The sequence below is a fragment of the Cervus elaphus genome, chromosome 4 (assembly GCF_910594005.1).
Source record: "Cervus elaphus chromosome 4, mCerEla1.1, whole genome shotgun sequence".
In the NCBI taxonomy this organism is placed as follows: Eukaryota; Metazoa; Chordata; class Mammalia; order Artiodactyla; family Cervidae; genus Cervus; species Cervus elaphus.
The window spans coordinates 23,520,227-23,546,795 of NC_057818.1; the positions used below are offsets into that span (position 1 = coordinate 23,520,227).

General features: G+C 42.1%; 1 protein-coding gene across 1 annotated transcript in view; it reads left to right on the top strand.

Annotated features, from left to right (window-relative positions):
* The window catches only part of FTO (FTO alpha-ketoglutarate dependent dioxygenase), a 422,003-nt gene that overhangs the window by 222,935 nt on the left and 172,499 nt on the right, over window positions 1–26,569 (top strand). The window contains exon 8 of the mRNA XM_043898487.1: window positions 13,515–13,639. Within this exon, the coding sequence (XP_043754422.1) occupies window positions 13,515–13,639 (125 nt within the window). The remainder of the gene's footprint in view (window positions 1–13,514; window positions 13,640–26,569) is intronic.

Here is a 26,569-nt window from a genome sequence, read left to right on the forward strand (position 1 = left end):
CCATCCCAGCGGGCACCCACGTGACTTGTCCTGAGAGTTCACCCAGGACCAGGCAGGCAGGCTGCTTTGGCTCTGTAGCTTTTAGTGAACCACACTAAACATGGTGATTTCTGTACTGTTCGGAGGGGAAAAGTGGGAAGTAACCATGAAAGTGCCTTGGGGAAAAAAAGTAAGTAGTTATTCCCATTTATGGCTGTAGTATTTTAGGATTTTTTAAAAAAAAAATCAGTATTCATTATCTTCTTTGATCTTTCCCCCCCAGTTTTTTTTTTTTTTTTAAACAGAATGCTGCTGATATCAGTCATGACAATTTCTAATATCTGTTGAGCATTTTGTGTATGCCAAGTGTTGGGCAGGGTACTTGTGCTGGATAATCTCATGTAATGGTCCCAAGAACTCTAGATGCGGTAACATAGACCCCTTGACAGATGAGAAGATGGATCAAAGAAAGGTTTGCCCTGAATTCTTTTCTCACAGACATTCCTGATTACTCCCAGCAGGCTCCCACCTCTCAATAGCACACAATGGATAAGCTCCAGAATATGTCTTCTGGGTACATTTTTTTGAGGATTCACTTGGTAAACTCTACTGAGATGTTCATGCACCTTAAAGCAGGTCTTTGAGACGAACTGAACCAAGCGTCTCTTTAGGTGGAAATAAAAGGCCGCTTTGTTGGCCACCTCTTGGAGACTTCTGCCTTAGCGTCTGTCTTTCAGGACAGCCCAGCTTATCTCCTGCCCTCCTTGGTAAGACTGCGAGGGGTGGGGGAGGAAAAAGGTGGGGGGCGGAGAAGACGGCAGCCTTAAGTCATCCGGTAGACGGGGGCACCCAGTGGTGACTTGGTGTTATCTCTTAGCCCAGGCCATGCAGGATGTGTCTTCTCAAATTCAGGAAACAGGGGGAAGAAAGTCTGAACATTGTGTAAACATTAGCACCCTCAAAACCTCTTGCTCCCGGAGAGGGAGATAATGTAGGCAGAAAGGCCGAGGGGGAATGTTTATTTGTTCTGCTGGGCTGTGGATCCAAGCACGCTGGAAATCTTCGGCGATGCCCAGTCCAGTTTAGAAAAGGCGGAGGCATCACTCAGCATCGGGCTGCAGAGGCCTCACAAAAGAGCCATCTGAAACTGACACTCAGTCAATGAAGGCAGACCCGAGATCGACCTCTCTTTGATGGGACCAAGGCTATCTCAGTGGGTTCTGTGCCTTTTTTCTTCTTCTTCTTTAAAAAAAAAAAAAACCACAAAAAAAAACCAGGCTGGGTTAGCGGGGAGAAAGAAAGAAAAAAAAAAGTGTTCCTGGACTTTTGAAGAAGGGAGCCCGGGTTGGGTTTTTGACAGCCCATGGCAATGTTGATGTGATGAAATAGCTTTCCCAGCTGATAACATCTTAAACCAAGTTTCTTCGCAAGTTGAACCTTTAGCCCTCATTATCAGTCAGGGCATATCTTTGTAATTTGTGTGTGCAGCGGGGAACTACAGCCCTAACATGAGGCAGCTATGTATATAAAAAGTGTTAGGAATGGCATTTTTTCCCACCACAACAGTAGGATTTTTTTGGTGGTAGTAAGGGTTGAGAGATGCTGAGAAGATGGGAAATGTATGCAACTTCTGGCATCCTGGCGTTTGTATGGCTTTTGAAATTGGAAAAACAGTAGCAGATTTTTTTTTTTTTTAATGAACTAAGACAAGGGATCACAAGCCATATTTGTTGAATGCCTCCTGTTTCCATACATTTTCTTAGACACAGTTCTCTGGTTTGTAAGAAGGATATATTGAGCCTAGGTTTTGGAGTTGAAGGCCTGTCGGAAGCTGTTACTCCAGGTCAGAAAGGAACCAAAAGAAGGAAGGATTTACTTTCCATTATTAGTAAATGAGTAAATACTGTAGTTCTCCTTTTAAATCTAAGAATGATTCCTATCTGAAAATCTTATATGGTATAAGTTCTGCATATTGCAAGTTATGTTCATAATGTGCTTCCCTAAAGATGCCCTAGAATTAGGACATATTGAAAGTTACCAAAAGTAAAAATATAGCCAGCAAGAGTTAGGTGAATTGCTCAGGGTTAATTGAATGAATTCAGGATTGGGAGACTTTTTTTCCAAGAAAGATTTGAAACCTTTGCCTAAAATTTAAGTCCTCTTAGAACTTTAGAGTTTTGGTTTTTCTTTTCTCACTCTCAATCTCTCTCTCTTTCTTTCTCTCTCAAACTCTCTCTTTCTCTAGTTCTGGACATTTTACTTAATCTTTTTTTTAAAATTTATTTTATTTATTTATTTTTTACTTAATCTTTTATGCATAAAGTTTTGAACCAGGAGAAGCTAAAAACACTGCAGAATTCTTGGAGGTCATTAGAATGCTGTGGGTTGCCAGAGTTCAAAATAGTTTTCTCTGCTGAAATGGACAAAGTAAGACTTCTTCTTTTGGCTTATCAGGAGGCTATGCATAGATTAGATATTATCATAGCTTTGTGGTAAAACTATCTATTTTTAGATACATCCATCCAAATGAACATTGCCCCAAGCAGTCACCTGGGGATTGATTGCAAATGCTTCATTTTTCATGATACTTTTGTTTAAAAATAGGTTTTATAACTTTTTTTCTTAGATTTATCTTTAGAAATAGTTTGAATCAGACCAAAGCTTATTTTTCACATTGTTTTTGGTCTTGAATAATACTCTGTGACTAGACTTCATCTTCTTCACCAGACATGCTCAGACATGTCATTTGATTTCATATGTTCCACAAGCCTCTATCAGGAGTCCACTTTCACAACTGGCGCCAAACTTGGCATCTTAGAGGAGATTGAAAAGAAACGGGTATGGACCCTGTCTGTTCTCACAGAGCTCACACTCTGGAAGAGGAAAGCTCTAGTGCATAATTAATCACAGTGGAATATGAAGTGGTTTATGAGATGCTCAAGGGTGGCCCGTAAGAAGGGATGATCCACTCTACTTAGTTTGGTGGAAGGATGTGGTTCCTGGAGGACTTCACAGAGGAGGTGTTATCTGAGATGTTTCTTGAAGAATTAGTAGTTACTGGTAAGTTATATAACCAGGTACAAGTAAATATATAATCTAGAATAGTCATGTATTTTCAGGGAATGGCAGTTAGTTTAATGTGGAATAGAAGAGAGATGGAGCTAAGATTTGAGATGTCAGCACTGCCTGTATAAAAATGAGAAGGTTTTTCATTTCTTTTTTTCTGATTAAGGAATCTGGGCTTTAAAAATTATTGTTTTGTATCTCTCAAATACGATAACTGAAGTCTGTATGAACGTGAAGCCTGTAAGCTGCTCTGGCTTAGGTGGAGTTTTGGAGGCTGAAGTTTCTTATCTCCTTTGACTCTGGCGTACTCCTCTTGTAGGAGGTAAATTCATAAAAGGGGTGAGACTGACCCAGAGGTGCTAGTTTGGACACCATTTCATGGCCCAGATGAGAGATGTCCTGTGCCAAGTCTAAAGGCTGTGGGGAAGAAGTAAGTCTGAGTCCTGTTGAACAAAGAGGAATGATGGGTGTTGATGTTCAGGTGTAGGGAGGGCAGAGAACAGAAAGAGGGGAGACTAGGATGATTCCTGGATGTCTAGTTTAGGTGACTGCACTGGTAGTGGTGTCATTTGTCATTCTAGGGAAGGGAAGGGAGAAGGGGACGACAGAGGATGAGATGGTTGATGGCATCACTTACTCGACGGACCTGAGTTTGAGCAAGCTCCAAGAGTTGGTAATGGACAGGGAAGGCTGGTGTGCTGCCGTCCATGGGGTCGCAGAGTCAGACATGACTGAGCGACTGAACTGAACTGAAAGGAAGCAGGAGCAGATTGATGGAGAACAGAAATTGCAGTTCACAAGTGGACGAGCTGGGGCTGAGATGGCATTTTGAGATGTATGTCGAAGGAGAACCATCTAGTGGTTGATTCTGTGGGACCAGAGTTCAGCAGAGAGGTCTGCTTGTAGGTAGAAGTCCGTGTGAAGTTGTTGGTCTGCAGGGACCTGTAAAGCCATTGGAGGGGAAGCTTGCCCACAGAGAGTGCAGGCAACAGAGAGAACAGGAGAACCAAGACAACCCTGGGCTGAGCACAGCTGAGGGTCCCACAGTGAGGAACCCCCCTGGAAGACTAAGAATAGGGCACATGTTGGGTAGTGGTCTCAGAGAGAGAGAGGCATCTACTAATAATGTCATGTACAGTGAAATCAAAACTGATTCTAAAAATAAAGCCCACCCCCCCAGGATCAGGATTTTTCTCCTGTGAGGGATGTGCAAAGGAGGGCGCCCCTGGCTTCTGAGAGAGGCTTCTGATGGCTGTGGCCACTCAGTGGTTGCCTGTTCCCCTTTGGAAAATCTTCAAGTTGTAGACACTTTGGGGAATCCTCTTGCTGAAATAGCAGAGCCTGACACAGATGGATGAGGGCATTTGAGATGAAACTAAACCCTCATAATCATAATGGCATGAGACTGGGCAACTAGGCTTCACCAGAATTCATTGGGAGGCTCTGTGGTCCTCTCCATCCTACAGTTGTGGGAAAGGCCATAGCGAGGAAGTGGCAGCTGGGATTTGAATAGCCAGCTCTCTTACGTGGATATTAAGGGGGAAAGAGGGGATGGGATGAACTGGGAGGCTGAGATTGACATATACTGGAGCGGGTTGCCATGCCCACTTCTAGGGAGTCTTCCCAACCCAAGGATCAAACCCGCCCCTCATGTCTCCTGCATTGGCAGGCAGCTTCTTTACCACTAGCGCCACCTGGGAAGCCCCTATATACACTTTTGTTGTTCTTCACTCACTAAGTCGTGGCCAACTCTTCGTGACCCCATGGACCGCAGCACGTCAGACTTCCCTGTCCTTCATCACCTCCCCAAGTTTGCTCAAACACACGTCCATTGACTCGGTGATGCCATCAGCCGTCTCATCGTCTGTCATCCCCTTCTCCCCCTGCCCTCAATCTTTCCCAGCATCAGGATCTCTTCCAGTGAGTCAGTTCTTTGCATCAGGTGGCCAAAGTCTTGGAGCTTCAGCTTCAGCATCAGTCCTTCCAATGAATATTCAGAATATTCAGTATTATAAAATAGATAATTATTGAGAACCCACTGTATAGCACATTGTACATAGTTCACTGTACAGCCCAGGGAACTCTACTCAGCGCTCTGTGGTGGCCTAAATGGGAAGGAAACCCTTGGGGAGCTGACACTATTATAAGGATAAAAGTATCACAATTTTTATAAAAAGAATGCCCTTTGACACTCTGAGATTTCCTTTTGTGAAAGAACTTCTTTTCACTCTAAATCTTATGAAATGCTATATTTTAGGGTCTGAATGCTCAATCTAAGTTCAGCCAGCCTTTTCCAATATCTTAAAAAAATTTTTGTAACAGAATTTGTTTTGTAATCCAGATACATTTTTCTCTATTTTTTAACTAACTGCTTCTCTTTTAAATATATTTATATGTAAACATGTTATCTACATTCTTTCTTGTCCTAAAAATGTGATAAACGTGAACTTTTAAAATTAAATTTTATAAAAGTTACATATGATAAAATTGACCTTTTTGGATATACAGTTCTGTGAGTTTTAACATATGTCTAAACTCCTATAACCACCACCACAATCAGGTTGCAGACTAGTTTTATCATTTCCTAAATTCCCTCACTGATTTGATCTCTGTCCCTATAATTTACTTTTCCCAAAATGTCAGATAAATGGAATGATCCTGTGTTTTTTATCTCTGGAGCCTCACCTCTCTCACTCAGCCTAATGATTCTGAGATTCATCCAAGTGGGTTGCATGTATCAATTGCCCAATAGTTTTATTTGCTGAGGAATATTCCACTGTGTGGCTGTATCGCAGTGTGTTTATCCACTTGCCCTTTGAAGGACATTTAGGTTATTTACAGTTTTGGGCAATTATGAATAAAGCTGGTATCAACATCTATATATGTGTTTCTGTGGGAACGTAAGTGTTTATTTCTTTAGGTAAATCCCCAGAAATGGGATTGCTGGTGATAATATAAAGTGTGTGTGTAACTTTATAAAAAAACTGCCCAACTCTCTACCAGAATGACACTATGTTGCATCCCTACCAGCAAAAAATGTATAAACTTTTAAACACTTAAATGCTATTTTAAACACTATTGGCTTGAGGTTGGCAAATTGTGTCTCACGTTTCCTTAGACTTTTGAAGAGATACCCCACAACAAGGGGAGAACCTCCGGTCCTCCATACCTTCAAAGCTTCAAAAAAAAAAAAAGTGCTCCAGTTTGTTTTATATGTTGAGTTTCATAGAAGAATACCTTTAGGGAGGAAAGAGGTTTATCTGTGAAGTATGGAAAACCGTTGCAGTAGGGCAGGCAAGCCACTCCAGTATTCTTGTCTGGATAATCCCATGGACAGAGGAGGCTTCCGGGTTAGTCCACAGGGTCGCAAAAAGTTGGACACTGTGGAGCAAAACGACTTGGTACAGCATGGCAGTTCATCTAGAGCATGGGATGCAGACCTGAGATGAGGCTAGGTGGTATTCCAGGACTCTACACATAGTGAGAATCACTCAGAGAAGCTGATTACATCTTCAGCGCCTTTTCAGTTTCTATGACTGTGTCCAGGAGGTCTTCATTTAGACTCATAATGTCTTTAACATTCTCCCATACACGTTCATGTCCTCTTTTACAAAGAATAAACCAGCTTCAGCCTCAGAACCTTCAGCAAGCAACAATAATATCCGTCTAGAAGGAGAGGGGATTACAAGGAGATCAAACCAGTCAATCCTAAAGGAAATCAGTCCTGAATATTCATTGGAAGGACTGATGCTGAAACTGAAGCTCCAGTACTTTGGTCACCTGATGCGAAGAACTGACTCATTGGAAAAGACCCTGATGCTGGGAAAGATTTGAAGGCAGGAGGAGAAGCACACAACGGAGGATGAGATGGTTGGATGGCATCACCGACTCGATGGACATAAGTTTGAGCAAGCTCTGGGAGTTGGTGATGGACAGGGAAGCCTAGCGTGCTGCAGTCCATGGGTTTACAAAGAGCCAGACATAACTGAGGACTGAACTGAACTGAGAATGAGAGGAACATTTAACTTTGTTTTTAATATATTATTTTTCTGGTTATCTTCTCATTTATGACAAGTAGCACTGGTCTTCCATTCCCCCCCCTCCCCATTTTTCTTTTGAAGAGAATTAGAGTTAGTATATATATATATAAGTTGATTGAAAGAAAAATTTTAGGTATTAATATAAGATCTCCTGGAGGAGGAAATGGTAACCCACTCCAGTGTTCTCGCCTGGAAAATCCCATGGACAGAGGAGCCTGGTGGGCTGCAGTCCATAGGGTCACAAAGAGTCAGACACAGCTGAAGTGACTGAACACAGACATTAATACTTTATATACAAATAATTGATATCTATTATAATATGTACCTGCAGACATGTCATAAACTGCATGACTTTCTGAGGTTCCTTCTGACTTTCAGTGGATGAGATGGGGTATCACAGATAAGGAGCAATGCTGTTGTGTCTGACTCTTCGTGACCCCATGGACTGTAGCCTGGCAGGCTCCTTTGTCCGTGGAATTCTACAGGCCAGAATACTAGAGTGGTTAGCCGTTCCCTTCTCCAGAGTATCTTCCCAACCCAGGGATCGAATCCAGGTTTTCCACATTGCAGGCGGATTCTTTACCATCTGAGCCACCAGGGAAGCCCAATGCTGTTGTTAGAATACCCATATTCAATAATTATGAGAGAATAGCATTGAAACACGTATGTTACATATATAAAATAGATGACCAGTGCAAGTTCGATGCATGAAGCAAGGCACTCAAAGCTGGTGCCCTGTTGCTCTGGGGCAACTCAGAGGGATGGGGTGGGGAGGGAAGTGGTGGGGGGAGGTTTGGGATGTGGAGACACATGTGCACCCCAGGCTGATTCATGTCACTGTATGGCAGAAACCACCACAGTATTGTAAAGTAATTATCCTCAAATTAAAATAAATTAATCAATTAAAAAAAAAAAAGAATTATGAGACTGAACTAGAATGACGAAAGTTTGGGAAACTCAGAACTAGGAGAACTAGTTATTTAAATAGACCAGGAAGTGAGTCCTTTTGTGAAGTGACAAGAGCTCCTTGGTGGAGCACATGACTGTCTCTCAGCTTCTATGAGTTTTATCAACTCATAAAATAGTAATAATAATAATAATAATGTGTGTGTGTGTTAGTTGCTCAGTCGTGTCTGACTCTTTACAACCCCATGGACTATATATAGCTCGTCAGGCTCCTCTGTCCATGGGATCCTCCAGGCAAGAATGCTGGAGTGGGTTGCCATTCCCTTCTCCAGGGGATCTTCCCGACCCAGGGATTGAGTCCGGGTCTCTCACATTGCAGGCAGACTCTATAATAGTAATTTCTTAAAAGAAGACAGTCTTCCATTGCTCTTTGTTTTTGCAATACTTGTTTTTCCAGTTCCTACTTTTATTACCAGTTTGACAAGCATTTATTAAAAGTCATTAGGATGGGGAATACATGTAACTCCATGGCTGATTCATGTCAATGTATGACAAAACCCACTGAAATGTTGTGAAGTAATTAGCCTCCAACTAATAAAAATAAATGAAAAAAAAAATCCAAAAAAAAAAATAAAAGTCGTTAGGGGAGCAGTGGGGATACAGTCGTAACTAAATAGACGTGGTCCTCTGCCCTCATGAACTCAACTTTCTTCAATCCTTCCTCTTCAGGATCCGTGGTAAACTAGGGCTTCTGGATAAAATTTAAACAATATGAAAGGCCAAGAAGAGATAAACGACTTTTTTTAAGAAGTCAAATAGAGAAATAATTTTATTTTCATCATGTCTTTGGAGCCATCTGGATGTGTATTTTATTTTCCATTTGAAGCACTTTTTGGTAAAATAATATGTACCAGCAGGTATAGTGATAAACTGCATGACTTCCTGAGGTTCCTTCTGACTTTCAGTGTTTGAGGTGGGGTGTCACAGACAAGGAGCAATGCTGTTGTTAGAGTACCCATTGATGCCAAGACCTCTCTGAAATAAGACATTTTGTACACTATAGGCTACAAATTGGCAGCTGCCTGAGTTCCATCTAGCCATTGTTTCTTGTTTGGCCCACATGGTATTTAAAAAAATTGGGGGGCCAGAGAGGGGCAATATAGGGATGGGGGGTGGGAGGTACAAACCCATGGGTGTAAGATAAGCTCAAGGATGTATTGTATAATGCAGGGAATATAGCCAATATTTTGTAATAAATGTAAATGGAAAGTAACTTTTAAAAATTGTATTAAATGTAAATAAAACTACAATGGGGTATTACCTCATACCAGTCAGAATGGCCAATATCAAAAAGTCTACAAATAATAAATCCTGGAAAGGTTGTGGAAAAAAAGGAATCCTCCTGCATTGTTGGTGGGAGTGTAAATTGGTGCAGCCACTATGGAGAACTGTATGTTGTTTAGTCGCTCAGTCTTATCTGGCTCTTTGTGACCCCATGGACTGTAGCCCGCCAGGCTCCTCTGTTCGTGGGATTTTCCAGGCAAGAACGCTGGAGTGGGTTGCCATTTCCTTCTCCAGGGAATCTTCCTGACCTTGGGATCAAACCCCCGCCTCTTGCACTAGCAGGCAGATTCTTGACTACTGAGCCACCAGGGAAGCCCATGGAGAATAGTACATAGGTTCCTTAAAAAGAAAAAACAGAGCAAAACAAAACTGAGAATAAAGCTACCATATGATCCTGTGGTCACACTCCTGGGCGTATATCTGGGGAAAAACTTAATTCAAAAAGATACCTGTACCCCAGCGTTCATAGCGGCACTGTTTATAATAGCCTAAGACATGGAAGCTACGTAAGTGTCCATCAACTGATGAATAGATAAAGAAGATGTGATACATATACAATGGAATGTTACTCAGCCAAAGAATGAAATGGTGCCATTTGTAACAACTTGGATGGATCTAGAGATTATCATACTAAGTGAAGTAAGTCAGATGAAGGCAAATATCATGGGATATCACTTACATGTAGAATCTAAAATATGACACAAATGAACTTATTTATGAAATAGAAACAGACTCACAGACATAGAAAACACACTTATGGTTACCAAAGAAGAAAGGGGATGAGGATGGATAAGTGAGGAATTTTGGATTAAAATTTACACACTACTATATATAACATAGGTAACCAACAAGGACCTATTGTATAACACTGGGAACTATAGTCAATATCTTGTAATAACCTATAGTAGAAGAGAATGACAAAAAATATACATATATATAAAACTGGTTGACTTTGCCGTACACCTGAAACTACCACAACATTGTAAGTCAAGTATATTTCAATAAAAATTTTAAAAACAAATCAAATTTGCATAAAATTAAAAACTAAAAAAAAATTAGTTTCTGACATTTTAAGATTTGGCATTTTCACATTAAAAAAAGAACAGAGTTCTTGTTTATTTTGAAAATTCATAAATCTGGCTCCACCAAAACAGCGTTTCTGAATGGCAGAGTTGCCTGGGGCTGAGGCTGAGTAGCGACTGTCTTTTTAGACAAAGCATATGCTTTCTTCAGGTACCTTGCTTAACTTACCCATGTTGCCTTTCTGGTCCTTGTCAGTATTTGAATTTACAACCCCTGCTTTCAACACTGGGAGCCTGGGTGTCATGCTTTAGAATCACCTAGAGAAACCCAGCATTCCTCCCAGTGCTGGGGGGCCACAAGTATTGTTATCCTAGGAGCTCATGTGTACTTAGTCGCTCAGTAGTATCCAGCTCTTTGCGACCCCATGGACTATAGCCCACCAGGCCCCTCTGTCCATGGGGATTCTCCAGGCAAGAGTACTGGAGTGGGTTGCCATGCCCTCCTCCAGAGGATCTTCCCAACCCAGGGATCAAACCTAGGTCTACCGCATTGTGGGTGGATTCTTTACCATCTGAGCCACCAGGGAAGCCCTAGGAGCTCATCCAGTATGCATTTGGTTATATCACCAGTAGAGTAGCTGTCATTCTGGGTCCAGGAGGCAGAGAGAGGACCCTTTTCCTGACTAATGCTAGACACATTATTGTGGATCCTTTCCAGTGGACATACCGTTTCCTGTCTGATCTGTAAGGTCTGTACTTTTATTTATTTTTTCTGGCTGTACCACACAGCATGCAGGATCTTAGTTCCCCGACCAGGGATTGAACCCATGCCCACTGCACTGGAAGTGCACATTCTTTACCTCTGGACTGGCCAGCGAAGTCTCTCCTGTCTTAACTGTTTGTATCAGTTAGGATGTTTGATTGTAAGCAACAGGAACCGATTCCAGTGAATTTGAACAAAGTGGGACTTTATTGAAAGGATGTTGGATAGCTGAAGTTGTCCAAAGAAACTCTAGAGTTTGAGAGAACAGACTTATGGACTCGGGGTGGGGAGGGAACAGAGTGTGGGATGAATGGAGGGAGCAGCATGAAAACATATAAACCACTATATATAAAATGGCCAATGGGAATTTGCTATTTGACTCAGGGAACTCAAGCCAGGGCTCTGTAACGACTTAGAGGGGTGGGATGGGGAGGGGGGTGGGAGCAGGGTTCAAGAGGGAGGGGACTTATGTATACCTATGGCTGATTCTTCTTGATGTTTGGTAGAAACCAATAAAATATTGTAAAGCAATTATCCTTCAATTAAAAAGAAATAAATTTAATTATGTATATGAAGAAAAAAAAGAAAGTGATCTGGACTCAAATTTCAGGAAGCCGGGAATACTTTGAGGACCATGGGTGGTAGGAACTGTGGAAATATAGATAAATTGCTACTACTACATTTTGCAACCCCCCCCCCCCTTCTTTGTCATTCTTAAGTGTCTGAAGTCCTGGAAAAGAGAATTAGGTTGGCCTGGCCCACATCCTTGATGGGGGAGAGCAGAACACTTTGGTTGACAGTCCCGCTAAGATTACATACAATAAAAGACTTCCCCCACAAGGAGAGCTGGGTGCTGTTACAGGAAAGGGGGGCTGGGTATGGATGGAGGGCAACAAAAACTGCAAGTGTGTGTCACATGTCTTCTCACGGTTGTCTTGAAGATATTAAGCATACAATGTAAAATGTTATAGAGGATTGAGGATAGTAGTATGTCAAGATCCATGAGAATCAGATGTTGAGTGTACTCTTCACATCAGTGAAGGTGTGGACATCAGTTAAATAAGGAATTGTTTAGTCGCTAAGTCGTGGTTGACTCTTTTGCGATCCCATGGATGGTAGCCTGCCAGTCTCCTCCGTCCATGGGATTCTTCAGGCAAGAATACTGGAGTGGGTTGCCATTTCCTACTCCAAAATAAGGAATATACCAAGTGATTAGAACAGAGAAAGTGGCAGTTTTATTCCCCTTAGCAATTGCTTTGGTTATAACATCTCCAAAGAAGCACCCCCCCCCAACCTTTCTATGAAGAACAACATTTATAAACCCTAAAGATTTCTACTCCAGTTGTTAATATATGAAGGTAAATGCATGTGAAGAAAAGTTCTGTGATTAGAACTTGAAAGGCATTTGTTCACTTGGATTGCAAGTACCAGTAGAATACTTTCCATTATTTTCTTAATTGTTTTTCTAGTGTCACAGACATTTGCATGTTTCAGATACATATAAAAAGAACCTACAGAGGTGAGTTGTAAAGTTGAAATGACAATTTCAAATTTGAGTTTCGATGCAACGCTAGTTATTAGAGTGAGCCAGGTGTGATGCGCTTGCTTTTCAACTACTTAAAAAAGCAGTGTTAAATTTCGAGTGTTTTTGTACTCACCTGTGTATTCACCTAATTTTTTTTTTTTTAAGTACCATAGCCATAACCATGGAATAGCAGATTCTTCCCCAAATCATGTGTCTACAATGCATACGAATCCCTGTCTCTACTATTTGAAGCAGGTAGTGGATTTTCAAACCTGGAAAGATATCCATAGAGATGTACTCTTCTTTGATTCTTGTGCTGTTAGTGTTCCTTTCTTCGTAAGCTCTTGATTTGCAGCAAGCAAGGAAAATGGAGTGAACCAAAAAAAAAAAAAAATTCCTGGCATGGCTGGAAATAGAAATTAATGATTCAAATAAGAAAGGCAGTGCAGTAAGCCTCAGCTGGGTGGCAGGAAACAGAGGGAAAGTCAGAGACTGTTCTTTTTTAAGAGGCCAAACAAACAACACAGAGTGAAGCGTACGTGAAAATAATTTCTAATAGTAGCTCGTGGTCGGCAGTTGCCAGGGAAAAAAAAATCATTGGTGCACTGAGAAAATTAGAGTGAGAACGCACAGCATCTTGACGTGTTACTTAAGGCAACGGAGCTTCAGAGTTTACCTTATGTGCCGTGTACATTGATTAAGTACAAAATATATGCTGGCCATTTTTGACCATCATTTACTGTATTGATTTGTTAGCAGGGGAACTGTAATAAAAAAGCCATTGATTTACTGTCCTTATTTGCTTATGGGCTTTTTTTCATGATTAATTTTTCACTTTCACTTTCTCTTTTTGGGATCGTTTCTTCTAGACAAGCGCTGTGCTTCGTGAAGTTAGAAGAGAGGGGATCTCCATGGAGCAAAAGAATGAGATGTTGACGTCCATCCTCGCCGCGATCACCACTCGCCAGAACCTGAGGAGAGAGTGGCATGCCAGGTTTGTTCTATTACGAAATGGGATTTGTTGTCCCTGGAAAATGAGGGCTCTCTTTGGGGAAGCCCTTCCTGACTGCTGGCCTCATCCCTCTCAGTGGAGGGGCCATGAAAAAATAGAAGCAAGTTACAGATGCTTTCAGCCAAAGTTTTCTTTCCTGCCCATGGTACCTGCATTAATTGCAGTGATCCATGATGTCATCTGTATGCATATATGATTTATCCTCGAGTGTAGCGTTTAGCATAAATGTTTACATCTTGAGCATAACATAATCTGAGTACCTGATGCTGAAGAACCCTTTTAATCAACTGTCTAAAAGTCAGCACTGCTGTTTAGCTGGGGCAGGTGTCTAGGAAATTCACACAGTGTTCTTACATCACGCGGGAGGCAGATTGCTTACACTTAGTCTATGCAGCAACCCCGTTTTCAGAACTGACCAAATAGAGATGACTTTGGCTTCAGCCCCGTTTCTATGCACATGGACTTAACTGTGGTTAGACAGCTGTGGCTGGTAAAAAGTGTCTATAGGTCATCAGTTTTTACAGAATGGATTCTTGCATGCTAAGTACCATGTTATCCTGCTTTTCTTTGAAAAATGCTTTGCTGGTAGAAGCAAAGAATCAGTTCCTTCAAATGTTAAAATTATCCTTTAGACGTGTAATGTGTATTGTTGAATTACCATCAGTCTCTGAGCAAGAGGAGAGGAGTCAGGAAAATTATGCTGGATTCTGCGTCCGAGTCTTATTCGATGCTTAAAAATTCTGTGTGCCTGGGAGTGAAGAACATTTATTGATAGCCATAATATTCTCCAAATGAGTTCATGCAACAGAATTTATAATAATTAATGGCTTTACTAGTAACAATTATCATAAAAATAGATTTGCTTGAACAAAGCTGAAGATGAGCATTTTCCAAAAAAGGAGACAGTGAAGAGTATGAACTATCCATTATCATTCGTTATCAGAAAGCTGCTTTTTCACATATGTGTATTGTTTCTGAATTTAGACTTGCATTGAAACCATCATTTTAAAATTCCCAGTCACATTTTCCCGTTACCCCCTTTTTGTAGTGTGGTCAGGGAGAATGACAGTTTCTCAACTACAGTCATGAAATGATTTTCAATCGATGTTTCAATAATTAATTTAAAATGTTTCTTTCTATTACAATTTAAATACGTATATTCACTAAAGTATGCATATTTTATTAAATTGTAGAATATCCATGAGGGGACATCTAAGAGGTTGCTCTCTCTCTTTGACCTTTTATATCTTTTCTGCTGGTGATTTTTTTTTGGCTGTGCTGTGAGGGTTGTGGGATCCTAGTTCCCAGACTAGAGATCAAACCTGGGCCCTCAGCAGTGAAAGCGTGGAGTCTTAAGCACTTCACTGCCAGAGAATTCCCCTGGTGATTCTTATTAAATACAAAAGGAAGGGAAGGAACTTCCCTGGCGGGCTAGTGGTTAAGACTTTTCATTCCAATGCAGGGGATATAGGTTCGACCCCTGGTCAGGAAGCTAAGATCCCACATGCCTCGTGGCTAGAAAGGCAAAGCATAAAATAGAAGCCATATTGTAACAGATAGAATAAAGACTTTAAAATGGCCCACATAAAAAAAAAATAATCTAAGAAAATATATTAAAAGAAGAAAGAAAGACAGCGGAAGATAGAAGGAATGATGGGCGGGAGGGAAGGGGAGAGAGAGAGAAAGAAGGAAAGAAAAGAAAGGAAAGAAGTCCCCTGTAAACCCTCTCCCATCCCCGCAACCCCTCCGCAGACAGCACAGCTAGAAGAAATGTTGAGAACAAGAATGGACGGCCTCTGCTGAAAGCATTCGCTTTGTTAACAATAATTTCCTAATACACCAACGCATCAGACGGCATGGCCAAAAGTGGCCTGTTTTTAAAAGGAGTCTGGTTGCTGCATTTCTGGCCCTTAACTACTAACAATTTAATCAGGAGTTGGAGCCAGGGCTGAAGTTGATGTAGTCTAGCATCTGAAACAAAACTTGTCGAGTTTCCTTTGTGGCAGGGGAGGAGACAAGAAAGAGCTTAGCCGCTGACACTCTGCAGACCTCCTTAAAACCAAACACCTGAAAGAAAATTTCAAGAGGGCAGTGTCTTGAGAGCTCAGAAGTGTCCTCAGAGTATTCAATAACCGTAATCCTTCCCCCGCCAACCCCCGACCCCCACCCCTCGACCAGCCCCATTTGATGTTTCCCATCCCATTGATCTATCTAAAAGACTCGTCCATGCGGTCTGTATAAACAGACGGTTGCCATCCACCTTTCTTTGCCTCATCAAAGCTTCCCCTGGCCGTCTGGAACTGGGCATCGCCTGGAGTGTCCATCAGGCATGCGGTGGTGAAAGTTATAAAACACCCTCTCTGGCATTAACCCAGAGTGGTCTGGGTTTCAGAGGTGGGCCTATTGTGTAAATTCGGAACTACACGAGGCAAAACGTACTCTGACAGATAATAATTAGTGCTTGCCAAAGGCCAAGCAATGGCTTACAGTATTTTACTTTTCACCCCAGCTATCAGGGGATCCATGAGATTTAGGTAATAGAAATTTTTTTTTTTCCCTCCGAAAGTTAAATACAGATGACTCTAATTACCTGATACTGCACCTTAGAGAATGCATTAGAAAGAGTAAGAGTAGGACTTGAAGAAATTTAGGTCACTGAGACTCCGCAGCTGGTGCTAGCTTTAGTGGAAGTCTTGTTGTAATAAAGGCTTTGGTAGGTTCGTTTATGTGAACGATATTAGGGAGGCTGTCTTCTGCACAACTCGTAACTTGGTTTTCAAATATTTGTCTGTCTCTGCAAGGGCCAGGAGCCGAGCCATTGTTTGGGATGCACTGAAGTCTCTTAAACTGAAAGCATATGTTCCCTGTAATTTGGCTTTTGGAGGAAAGTGTCAATTCTGCGTGACTCGGGGTAACTGAGTTTGTCACAGTGTCACACGACCCTGGGATTCTCGAGGCATATCTGAGTCCTGTGGGTTTCCTTCCCCAAGCCCGGTAATCCCATAAACAACCCTCTCCAAATAGGCTTATTAGGGCTGTCTATTCACTTCCCTGGAGTTGAAAGATCCCAAGTACATCGGGAGAAGCCGTGTGAATGCAGGGTAAGTGTTAACAGAAGTGGTACTGAATTTCTGAAGATTTGGCTTTGTTTATACAGTCCACTCCGCCTGATGGACAGCTTGTTATAGCTTTTAAAGAACTGGCCAAGCCCTCTGATCTGACCCCTTCTTGACCTCTGCAGCCCGAAGGTCAGTCTGCAGCTAATAAACTCGAAGGTTCTTAAGGTCTACTGTAGGAAAAGGCAGAAAAAGAGCAGCTGCAAGGGCTGGGTGTCCCGGGATCGGCTGCTCAGGGGTCACTCTCTGATAATGAAAATGATTACCAAATTATATGGAAGTTTAACCGCGGTAGTGAGTGAGAGGAGGGTGGAGCCCAGCGTATTAGGTTTGATAAATGAACTGTGAAGAGGCCCATCTGGTCCTCAACATCTTTTCTCCCCCTCTTTCCCTACCAAGGGGAAACATTTTAAAATAACAGCAGTACATATAGACTCAATGACCCATGCAAGGAGCTGGAATGGATTAAGATTTAATGGTGACAGTGGAAGAAATTATCATTTGAAAAGTACCCTAAAGAAAAGGTACAGTTCCAAGTCCAGGCCCGAATTGTTTTTCTAAATAAGAAGGAAAAAAAAAAAAATCAGTGCCTTTGTTTATTTTACACAAATCCCTGACGTCTTGCCTAGATCACTGAAAAATCTGAGGGCGTGTTTGTTATGGAATAATTATTTGTAGTCAGCTTAGGAAAGGAATGGGCTTCCTTTGCCTTGAACATGTCAGAATGTGAAGCAAATTATTATTTTTCCTGCTTGCATGCTTAGTCGAGAGAACGTAACTAAGTCAAGCTTAGCAAAAATGCTTTACCAAAAAATTGCAATCCGTTTCAGCAACTGGCCGCTGAACGTTGTACATTCTTTTTTTTTTTAGATAGTAAATATACATGTGACTCTTGCATACTGTTTTACTCCTACACTTGGCAGTTTTCCTGTAAAAATAAGAAAGTGCCTAATGTTAATTGAGTAGATATGTGTATTCCTTTCTTTATCCCTTTTTCAAAGAAACATCATAACAGTGCTGATTAGAGCCAACAATGGGTCAGTCTCAAGCTATGTGTTCCTTTACTTGTGAATTGAGAAGAGTAATCTGTCTAAGGGGTTTCCCCGTATGGCTCAGCAGGTGAAGAATCCACCTTCAATGTGGGAGACACAGGAGATGCAAGTTCCATCCTTGAGTCGGGAAGATCCCCTGGAGGGGGGAATGGCAACGCACTCCAGTATGCTTACCTGAGAAGTCTTGCAGACAGAGGAGCCTGGTGGGCTACAGCCCATAGGGTCGCAAAGAGTCAGACGTGACTGAGCGACTAAGCAAGCAATCTATCTAAAACTCTCTCCCAGCTTCCTCTGGGCTCTGATTGTCCTGGTTTCTGACCAGCGACATTGGTGTTCGCAAATCTCTGTGCTCTTCTTCAGAGGCTCATCCTTTCTGAAAGATGGTGATTTTATTCAATGAGCATTTTAGAAAATACATTTTTAAAATTTATTCTTTGGCTACTTTGGGTCATAGTTATGACACAAGGGATCTTCCTTGCATCACGCTAGATTCTTTGTTGCAGTGTGGCCCAGTAGTTGGCGGTGTGCTAGCTTAGTTGCTCTGTAGCATGTGGGATCTTAATTCCCCCACCAGGGATCGAACCCACATCCCCTGCATTGCAAGGTGGATGCTTAATGCCTGGACCACCAGGAAAGTCCTGAGCATTTTTGTGTATTTTGTATGCCTATTCGATATAAAATACTGTGTGAGGTGCTGTGCATGAGATAAATTCTTAGTGTGTGTTCAGCAGCCAGTTTATCTGGGGATGAGAACTGAGCAAATTCCTAGAAAGAGGCTGTGGGAAGCAGTGGAAGAGAAAGCAGTAGAGCTGTCGTGACCACAAGAGTGGCCCTTTGCACTAACCCTCCCTGGAAAGTATTTAACTGTAGATGTCTCTGAAATCTAACATTGCCATGCTGTTGAAAACTCCTTAATTGAACACTGTTGCCTGCATCATACAAGCCACACCCGGACAATGCTTATGTTTAAAATAGAAATAAAAATCTACTAAACATTACTCAAAGTTACCATATTTTTCATCTTAGGTTTTGACTTGACTGTGTATATCCACAGGGATTTGCAGTGAGCAGAAATCTCATTGGGTTGGGTGAAGGATAACTCAGGGAGATGAGGTACACTTCCAGAATGAAGTGTGCTTTTTAACTTTAAAGCATTCTCCTTTAAATTTTTGCTCGGCAAGGTGCAAATATAAAAAATAAGATGAAAGCCAGGCCATTCAGGGGTTTTTAAAATTGAGATATAATTCATGTAACATAAAATGAATCATTTGAAAATACACAGTTAAGTGTTTTTTTTTTTTTTTAGAGTATACACAGGATTGTACAACCATCCCCATTATTCAATTTCAGAGCATTTCTATTACCCCCAAATGAAACCCTGAAACTGAACAACCACTCTCAAGTTTCCCTTCTCCCTACAGTCCCTGACAACCACTTTCTGTCTCATCTACTTTCTGTCTCTATAGATTTGCCGATTCTGAACATTTCATACGAGTGGAATCAAGCAATATGTGACCTTTTGTACTTGAAGTCTTTTCATTTAGCATAATGATTTCAAGGTTCATCCCCATTGTATCAGTTCTTCGCTCCTTTTTATTGCCAAAAAATCCTGCGTTGTATGCATAGACCATGTTGTGTTGATCTGTTCATTGGTTGATGGACATCTGGGTTGTTTCCAACTTTCTGGCTCTTACAAATAGTACTGCTGTGTACACTCATGTACAAGTGTTTGAGGGGCACGTTTTCAGCTCCTCTGAGTACAAACCTAAGCCTGGAATGGGTGGGTCGTATAACAACTCCATGGTTAACTTCTTGAGGAGCTGCCAAGCTCTTTTCGTCAACTGCTCCACCATTTTACATTCCCACCAGTAGTACCTAAAGGTTTCGATTTTTCTACAATCTTGCCAACTCTTGTTCTTTTCCCTTTTTTGGATTATATTATAGACATCCTAGTGTTATCTCCTTGTGGTTTTGATTTGCATTTCCCTGATGACTAATGATGTTGAGCATCTTTTCATGCGCTTGTTTAATACCACTTTTTTTTTAATTAGGAGATTTTAAAACATGACAGACTTAAGGACTTATCCTTTAAGTGGTAAAGAGGTCATGAGCCTGTTAGGGTATATGGCTTGTAGGATGGATAGAGCTCCAAATGAAGCTGGCATGAATGTGCCCAGTCCTTTATTTATTTGCATGTGGCCCATGTGTGTATTTATTTCTTTCTGATTCTCCCCTACATCCCGCTTCTACCATTCTCCTAGATTTCTTTCATTATAGAATCTCTGAACATTGCACACTGGATGGGAATGTAGCCCAATCCAACGGAAAGTCTGTTCACCTAAGCTCTACCCACTTCTAGGCTCAAACAGGGCTTACTATATTTCCCTAGTAGACAATTTCAGTTGGGTCCAAGGAGCCTTAAAGTGGTATAGAGAAAATTTTTTTTTTTCTTTTTTATAGCCAATATTTTTTGGCAATAAAAAAGAATGAAGAACTGATACATGCTACAGTGGGGATGAACCTTGAAATCATGGTTTTTTTTTGTTTATGGTAGTTTCTTAGAAAAACTTTTAGAACTACTTCTTTTCAGTTAAAAGTAGCTTTGTAGACCTAGTTGTCTTTTTTTATTTTTTTTTTGATGTGCACCATTTTTAAAGCTTTTATAGAATTTGTTACAATATTGCTCTGTATTATGCTTTGGGTTTTTGGCCAAGAGGCATGTGGAATCTTAGCCCCCATACCAGGGATCGAACTCACACCCCCTGCACTGGAAGGTGAAGTCTTAGCCCCTGGACCACCAGGGAAGTCCCCCTAGATGTCTATGTGTACATGTCTTTCCCACATTGGGCTTTGGCTTCTCAAAAAACTGCCAAGTTACCATCTTTTTCTGGGCAAGTAAAACACCCAGACATCTATTATTGAGATGTGACCATCCTGTTACCTTCCACAGCCCCAACCATCATCACTTACCTCCAGGATGGATCCACTTTGGACAGGCTACAAAATCGAGTTGTTATAACCGAGATCTTGTAACGAACAGCGTTTACTTTCCTAAGCTAATCAGCTTCAGAATTCTGATATGGATGCAACAGGTAAAACATTTTGTGTGGATCAACTTTGGTTGTCAGGCTCACACAGTTTTCTCCATGGTTATCTGATCTCTCTTTTTGTCTGCTGGCAGGCCCGAATTCTACTCAAGCCTGATAGGTTGCCCCCGTCCAGTTTTGCAGTTATAAGTTATTTTCTGAGTGCTTACTATATACAGGTAACTGTGCTCTATGCTGTCGGAAATGTAGCAGACGCATTAAAAAGAAAGATGCATTAAAAAGAGGGAAAAAAGGAAGTCCCTCCTTCATAATTTTGAGGAGGAATGAGCATTTGAGATATTGGCCTATTGCTTTGAGTTTATAGTCGTCTAATCCTACCAAGGATGGAAACCTGGAAACTGGATATAAGGGGAGATCTCTGATAGGCGCTGAGTCTCTGGGATTTAACTCCCAACCCAACACCTCTGACCCTTGCGCTCTGGGCACAGACTGGCTTGGGTTCTCGAGGAAGAGCCCAGGAGTGAGCAGCATGGAACTGAGCCGGGACCAGTACAAACAGACATGGTCTCCTTGAGCCAGCGTTCCTGAGTCCCTGTCCTTCCCGAAAGTAAAATTGAATGAATGAAGAAAGGAGGAACAGGGGGAGGGGAAAGGGCCTCCCCAGGGCATTTCTCTGAGTAAGGGGTCGGTTTCAGGCCTGGAGAGCAGAGCTGAGGCTGAGTATGGCTTCGAGTCCATATTTCAAAGGGCAGCTGATCTTTGCTGGTTACCTGCTGATATCCGGATGGGCTTTGATGGTGTCAGCACAGTGATGAGCTCAGGCTTGGCAACGAGGCATTGGGGCCAAATTTGTCTTCAATACGAGGAAGTCGTGGTCACAGAAAGTGGACTCACCAGCCTTGAGGTTGGGCTATGGAATGATGTTGTTGCTCAGTCGTGAAGTCGTGTCTGACTCTTTGCAACCCCATGGACTGCAGCCCACCAGGCTCCTCTGTCCATGGGATTTCCCAGGCAAAAATACTGGAGTGGGTCGCCGTTTCCTTATCCAGGGGATCTTCCAGACCCAGGGATCAAGCCTGTGTCTTCTGCATTGGCAGGCAGGTTCTTTACAGCCTGAGCCCGCAGGGAGGCCCATGGGATGATGAGGCTGTTGTCCTGTGAGACAACAGGTGATGAGTCATCTGACCATGTCAGTTGAATGGTCAGGTTAGTTGGGAACCAGAAGTTGTGGCATCTCCAGTTCAGTGGCTGCCCCCTGCAATGAGCTAAATGTGTGTGTAGCGTGGGGGGTAGGGGAGCAGGGAGGCACTGGCCGGCTAGTTGTCATCCATGTCATTCTTTTTAATGCGTCTGCCCCATCTCCTTTAATAATTGCAGTCTCCGCTTTCTGCTGCCCTTAGCAGAAGAATGTCCTTTGTGTCTCTGAACCAGATTACTCCATAAAATCGGATAACTCCATAAAACCTCCTCATAAACGTGTAGGAAATGAAACATTGTATAAATTTAGAGCACAGGGATTAAATGAGTCTAGAGATAAAGTTACCTTTCTTCCAAGATACAGCAACTTATCTTAAGGAAGCAAGTGTTGTTAATGTTATTACCATTGTTACTGTCACGATTTGAACGGTTTTATGGGGGACAAAAGCCAATTGACTTCTGCGCATCTTATTTGTAAAATCAACACATAGGCTTCAGTATGGGCCCTGCTCCTGGCAGTTTTCTGAGTGGTAGCTGGCTGTTTCTTAGAGGCAGTGCTTCTTCAGTTTTTTGAGAAAACATGGGTTCATTCATTGATTTATTCATTAAATACTTATCAAGCAGCAGCTACTTATCAAGCACTGTTCCAGGTGTTAGAAACAGCAGTGGACAAAACTGATGAGCATTTTTCTCTCATGGAGCTTCTATTCAAGTGGCATGATCAATAAAAAGTGTTTTCCTGAGTAGAACTCTGAACATTTCTTTAAAAAAATAATGTGTGGCGACTTCCCCGGCCGTCCAGTGGTTAAGACTTCGCCTTCCAATTCAGGGAGTGCAGGTTTGATCCCTGGTTGGGGAGCTAAAACCCCATATGCCTTGTGGCCAAAACCCCCCAAAAAATTTAATATAGAAGCAATTATGTTAACAAATAACATACATTTGTTAAATTTATGGAATTTAACAAATTCCATAAAGACTTTGTAAATGGTCCACTCCAAAAAACTTTTTAAAAAAGTGTTCACAGTTGCCATGTCCTACCTATTCAGCACACAGCAGAAGCAAAATACAGTCATTCAGTTGAAACAGAGATAAAATTTCCTCTTCTCATGTTCATCCTAAGATGATCACTTGTTATCAAACTTGCAACTCTAGTCCTAGTGGGTCAGATTTGTGACACAGTCAGGGAATGCCAGTGTTCTGATACTCACCATCCTTGGAGTCCACAGCATTAATTTTTTCTTAGATAGTTTGCACCCTAGTTTCCAATGACTTTAACACAAAAGATGCGTCACTTTAAATGTCTTCGCTTTAAAGAAGGCTTAAATTCACATCATGTTGTATTCACAAGTATCTCTTAAGAGTAAACAGTAGAAGCTATACATATCTCATTGGCGTCGGGGGTGGGGGAAGATTACACGTGACAGTGTGACAATGCAGTCCAGCATTTAATAGATGGTATTTATGATGACTGTGAGTGAGCACTCAGTCATCACTCACTGATTTAGCAAATATCTGTCACGTGCCTACCTGGGACCAGACGCTACTGTACTCCCTCAGGTTATAGGAATGAATAACACTTGACCAGGGGAAATAATAATCTTGTCTAATAATGCAGTGCAAAGGGGTTAAGTCTGGATTCTGGAGAAGTCCTTGTCCCAGAGATGAAAGTGGCGGGTGCACCGGAAATATTCTTGTGTGATTCTTTATATGCCCGGCCTCTGTGAGGACCGCTGCTCCACTGAGTTAACTGTACAGCCTACACGTGGGTAAGAGCCTCCTGTTTTCAAGTGTGTGTGAGAGAGGGGAGAAAGCTCGATGTGATTATGGGCCAGAGGATAAAATCTGGGCTGCCTTGTCTCCAGAGAGGTCTCAGTGTTAAGGGGGGAAAAATGATTTCTTCCAGAGTAAAGTTTATGACTACGGTATAGAGGTTAGGAGCATAGATGCTGAGCAGATGGCCTAGGTTTGAATCTCAGATCTACTTCTGAAACTCCAGGCAAGTTGTGATGAACTCAACAAGTTACTTAACCCCTTTGAACCTCAGTTTTCTCATTTGTAACTTGCCTGAGGGGATAGTAAGAGAACCTATTCCTTAGAAATGTTTAAGGGATTCCATGGAAAACACCTACAGCAAATACCTGTCACATACTATGTGCTCAATAAAAATTGCCCCTCCTTTTCAAGGACTTCCCTGGCAGTCCAGTGGTTAAGACATTTTGCTTCCACTGCAGAAGGCACTGGTTTGATCCCTGGTTGAGAAGCTAAGATATCCCATGCCACATGCTGTGGCCAAAAATTAGGAAAAAAAATTCCGCTCCTCTTCAGATCAAAACAAAAAAGTGAAGAGCAGTGCAAGCCAGACTCACTTGAACTGGCCTCTCCTTTGCGAGAGTGCCCCCATGTAAAACCCAAGCTTCGTGATATGGCTGAATGTTGCTGAATTGGTGAAGGAGGGAACGTTAGCTAGAACTCAACCCATGTCAGGCCCTGTCTTGAGTAAGGATGGTCACATCAAATTGACAGAGACTTGAATACCAATTTGAATCCTGTCTTCAGCTGGCTTGTAGACTCTGGGCACGTCAGAGACATCGGATCTCAGCAGCTCTGTCTACAAAAGAAGTGGCTTGATTCAGTGACCTCGAAGGCATCTTCCCTCTCTGGCAACGTGTGACCCTCTGAGTTAGAGCCCAGGGGGCCACTAAAGTTGGGGTAGTTGTCACTCCTGAAGGCTTTTACCTTTCTACCTCCACTGTCCTTGAAACCTGAAGTTGTCCTAATTTTAGCCAGAGTAGCAGTGAACATTTAGTGAGAACTCTCTAAGTGCCAGACAAAGTTTTAAATGCTTTAGGAGGTGAGAAAAGGAAGACAGAAGGATGCAAAGTCATTGCCCAGGGCAGCAGAGCTATTAGAGCATGCATGTCTGCTCACTTGCTTCAGTTGTGTCCGACTCTGTGTGACCGTATGGACTGTCAACTGCCAGGCTCTGTTCATGGGTTTCTCCAGGCAAGAATACTGGAGTGGGTTGCCATGCCCGCCTAAAGGGGATCTTCCTGACCCAGGGATGGAACCTGCGTCTCCTGCGTCTCCTACATTGCAGTGGAAATGGAATTTAAGCCAAGACAACCCAGCTCAGACCTCTGCTGTGTGGCCATAGCCGGAGCTGGAGTAATAAGACTTTCCTCTTTGTCAGCCACTCACATGTTCTCCTAGTACTTGGCCTGGGTCTAAGCGTGGAGATAGATGGGCGTGTGTCTGTAAATGTGTATTTCCTCTGGTACCTAAGCGCGTTTCATACTTTTTAGTTGTGGGGGGCATCTCTCTCTCTCTCTCTAAGGAAGTAGTTTCCAGCTCATACTTTATAAATCTCCCTACCTTAAATCCTTGAAAGTAAAGTTATTACATTTATAGCTATGTCATCTCTTCTGTACTGGTTACAATCTCTTAGAAGTTGGGAGAGTAGGGGCCCAGATGAGAGCATCAAAGTTTAGCCTCCAAGGATCTGTAAATCCTTTAAGTGGAGTAATTTCAGAGCCGGGTTAGTTAAGGCTGATTTGAGTAGATTTCCTTAGGCTGAACGGGTAACATTTATCTTCTCTATAATGGGTTAATCACTGCAGTACAGTATGTTTATATCTAGGAAACAATTTACCGCACGTGAAGAGCAGTAATTTTATTTTATCTTAGGGGTGTCCCCAGTGTATTTTATAAATTTTCCCTGTAATGGATATTCCAGGTTCTAGATAAAAGTTTAACTCTGGCTTTCAGTTGAGGAAGGAATGGGGTGAAGGGTGGGGGTAGGGAATAGCTCTGCCGGCCTGTAGGGGACACTGTTGCCTCATTTATCAGGATGATTTTTCACTGTCTTGTCCCAGGACAGAAACAAAACAAACAAATCAAACAACAAAAATAGGTCCGGTCACCTTAACATTGCTTATTGAAATTATTTGAGTGATTCCTGTGTGTTTAGAATATTCGGCGATTGGGCGGTATTGATCAGGCTTTTTAGTATCCACGCCAGGAAAGGCATAGCTTAGTGTTTCTTTCCAAGAGATGAGTGATCGACTAGCCTTTTCTTACATTTCTTACTAGCTTTCTCTTCATCCTCTTCTCTGGACAGGGTGCCACTTTGTGATTTAATAAACCTGAGGTTTAACATGGACCATCTTAATTTTTTACGAACTTTTGCCCATGTTACATTGAAATGGTTCGATTCTGTTAACGTTGTATTCTGAATGACTTATCCTAAGCCTTGGGGAGGGCATTTTGGAAGTTCCAGCTCCCTTCTTTTGATCCAGATCTTTATCATCACTGAAAAAGATGCGGTTTATGGAGAAAATGAAGTCATGTCTAGGAGGCAGGCGCGTGGAGCTCCCGGTCTGAAATCCGGGAAGCATCCTGCCAGATGCTCGACCTGCTCTGGGTTCAGCCTGCCTCTCACCCCAGCCTGCTGATAGCCTCTGCCTCCGTGTCCAGGTGCCCCGGGACCCTGCCAGGAAATCT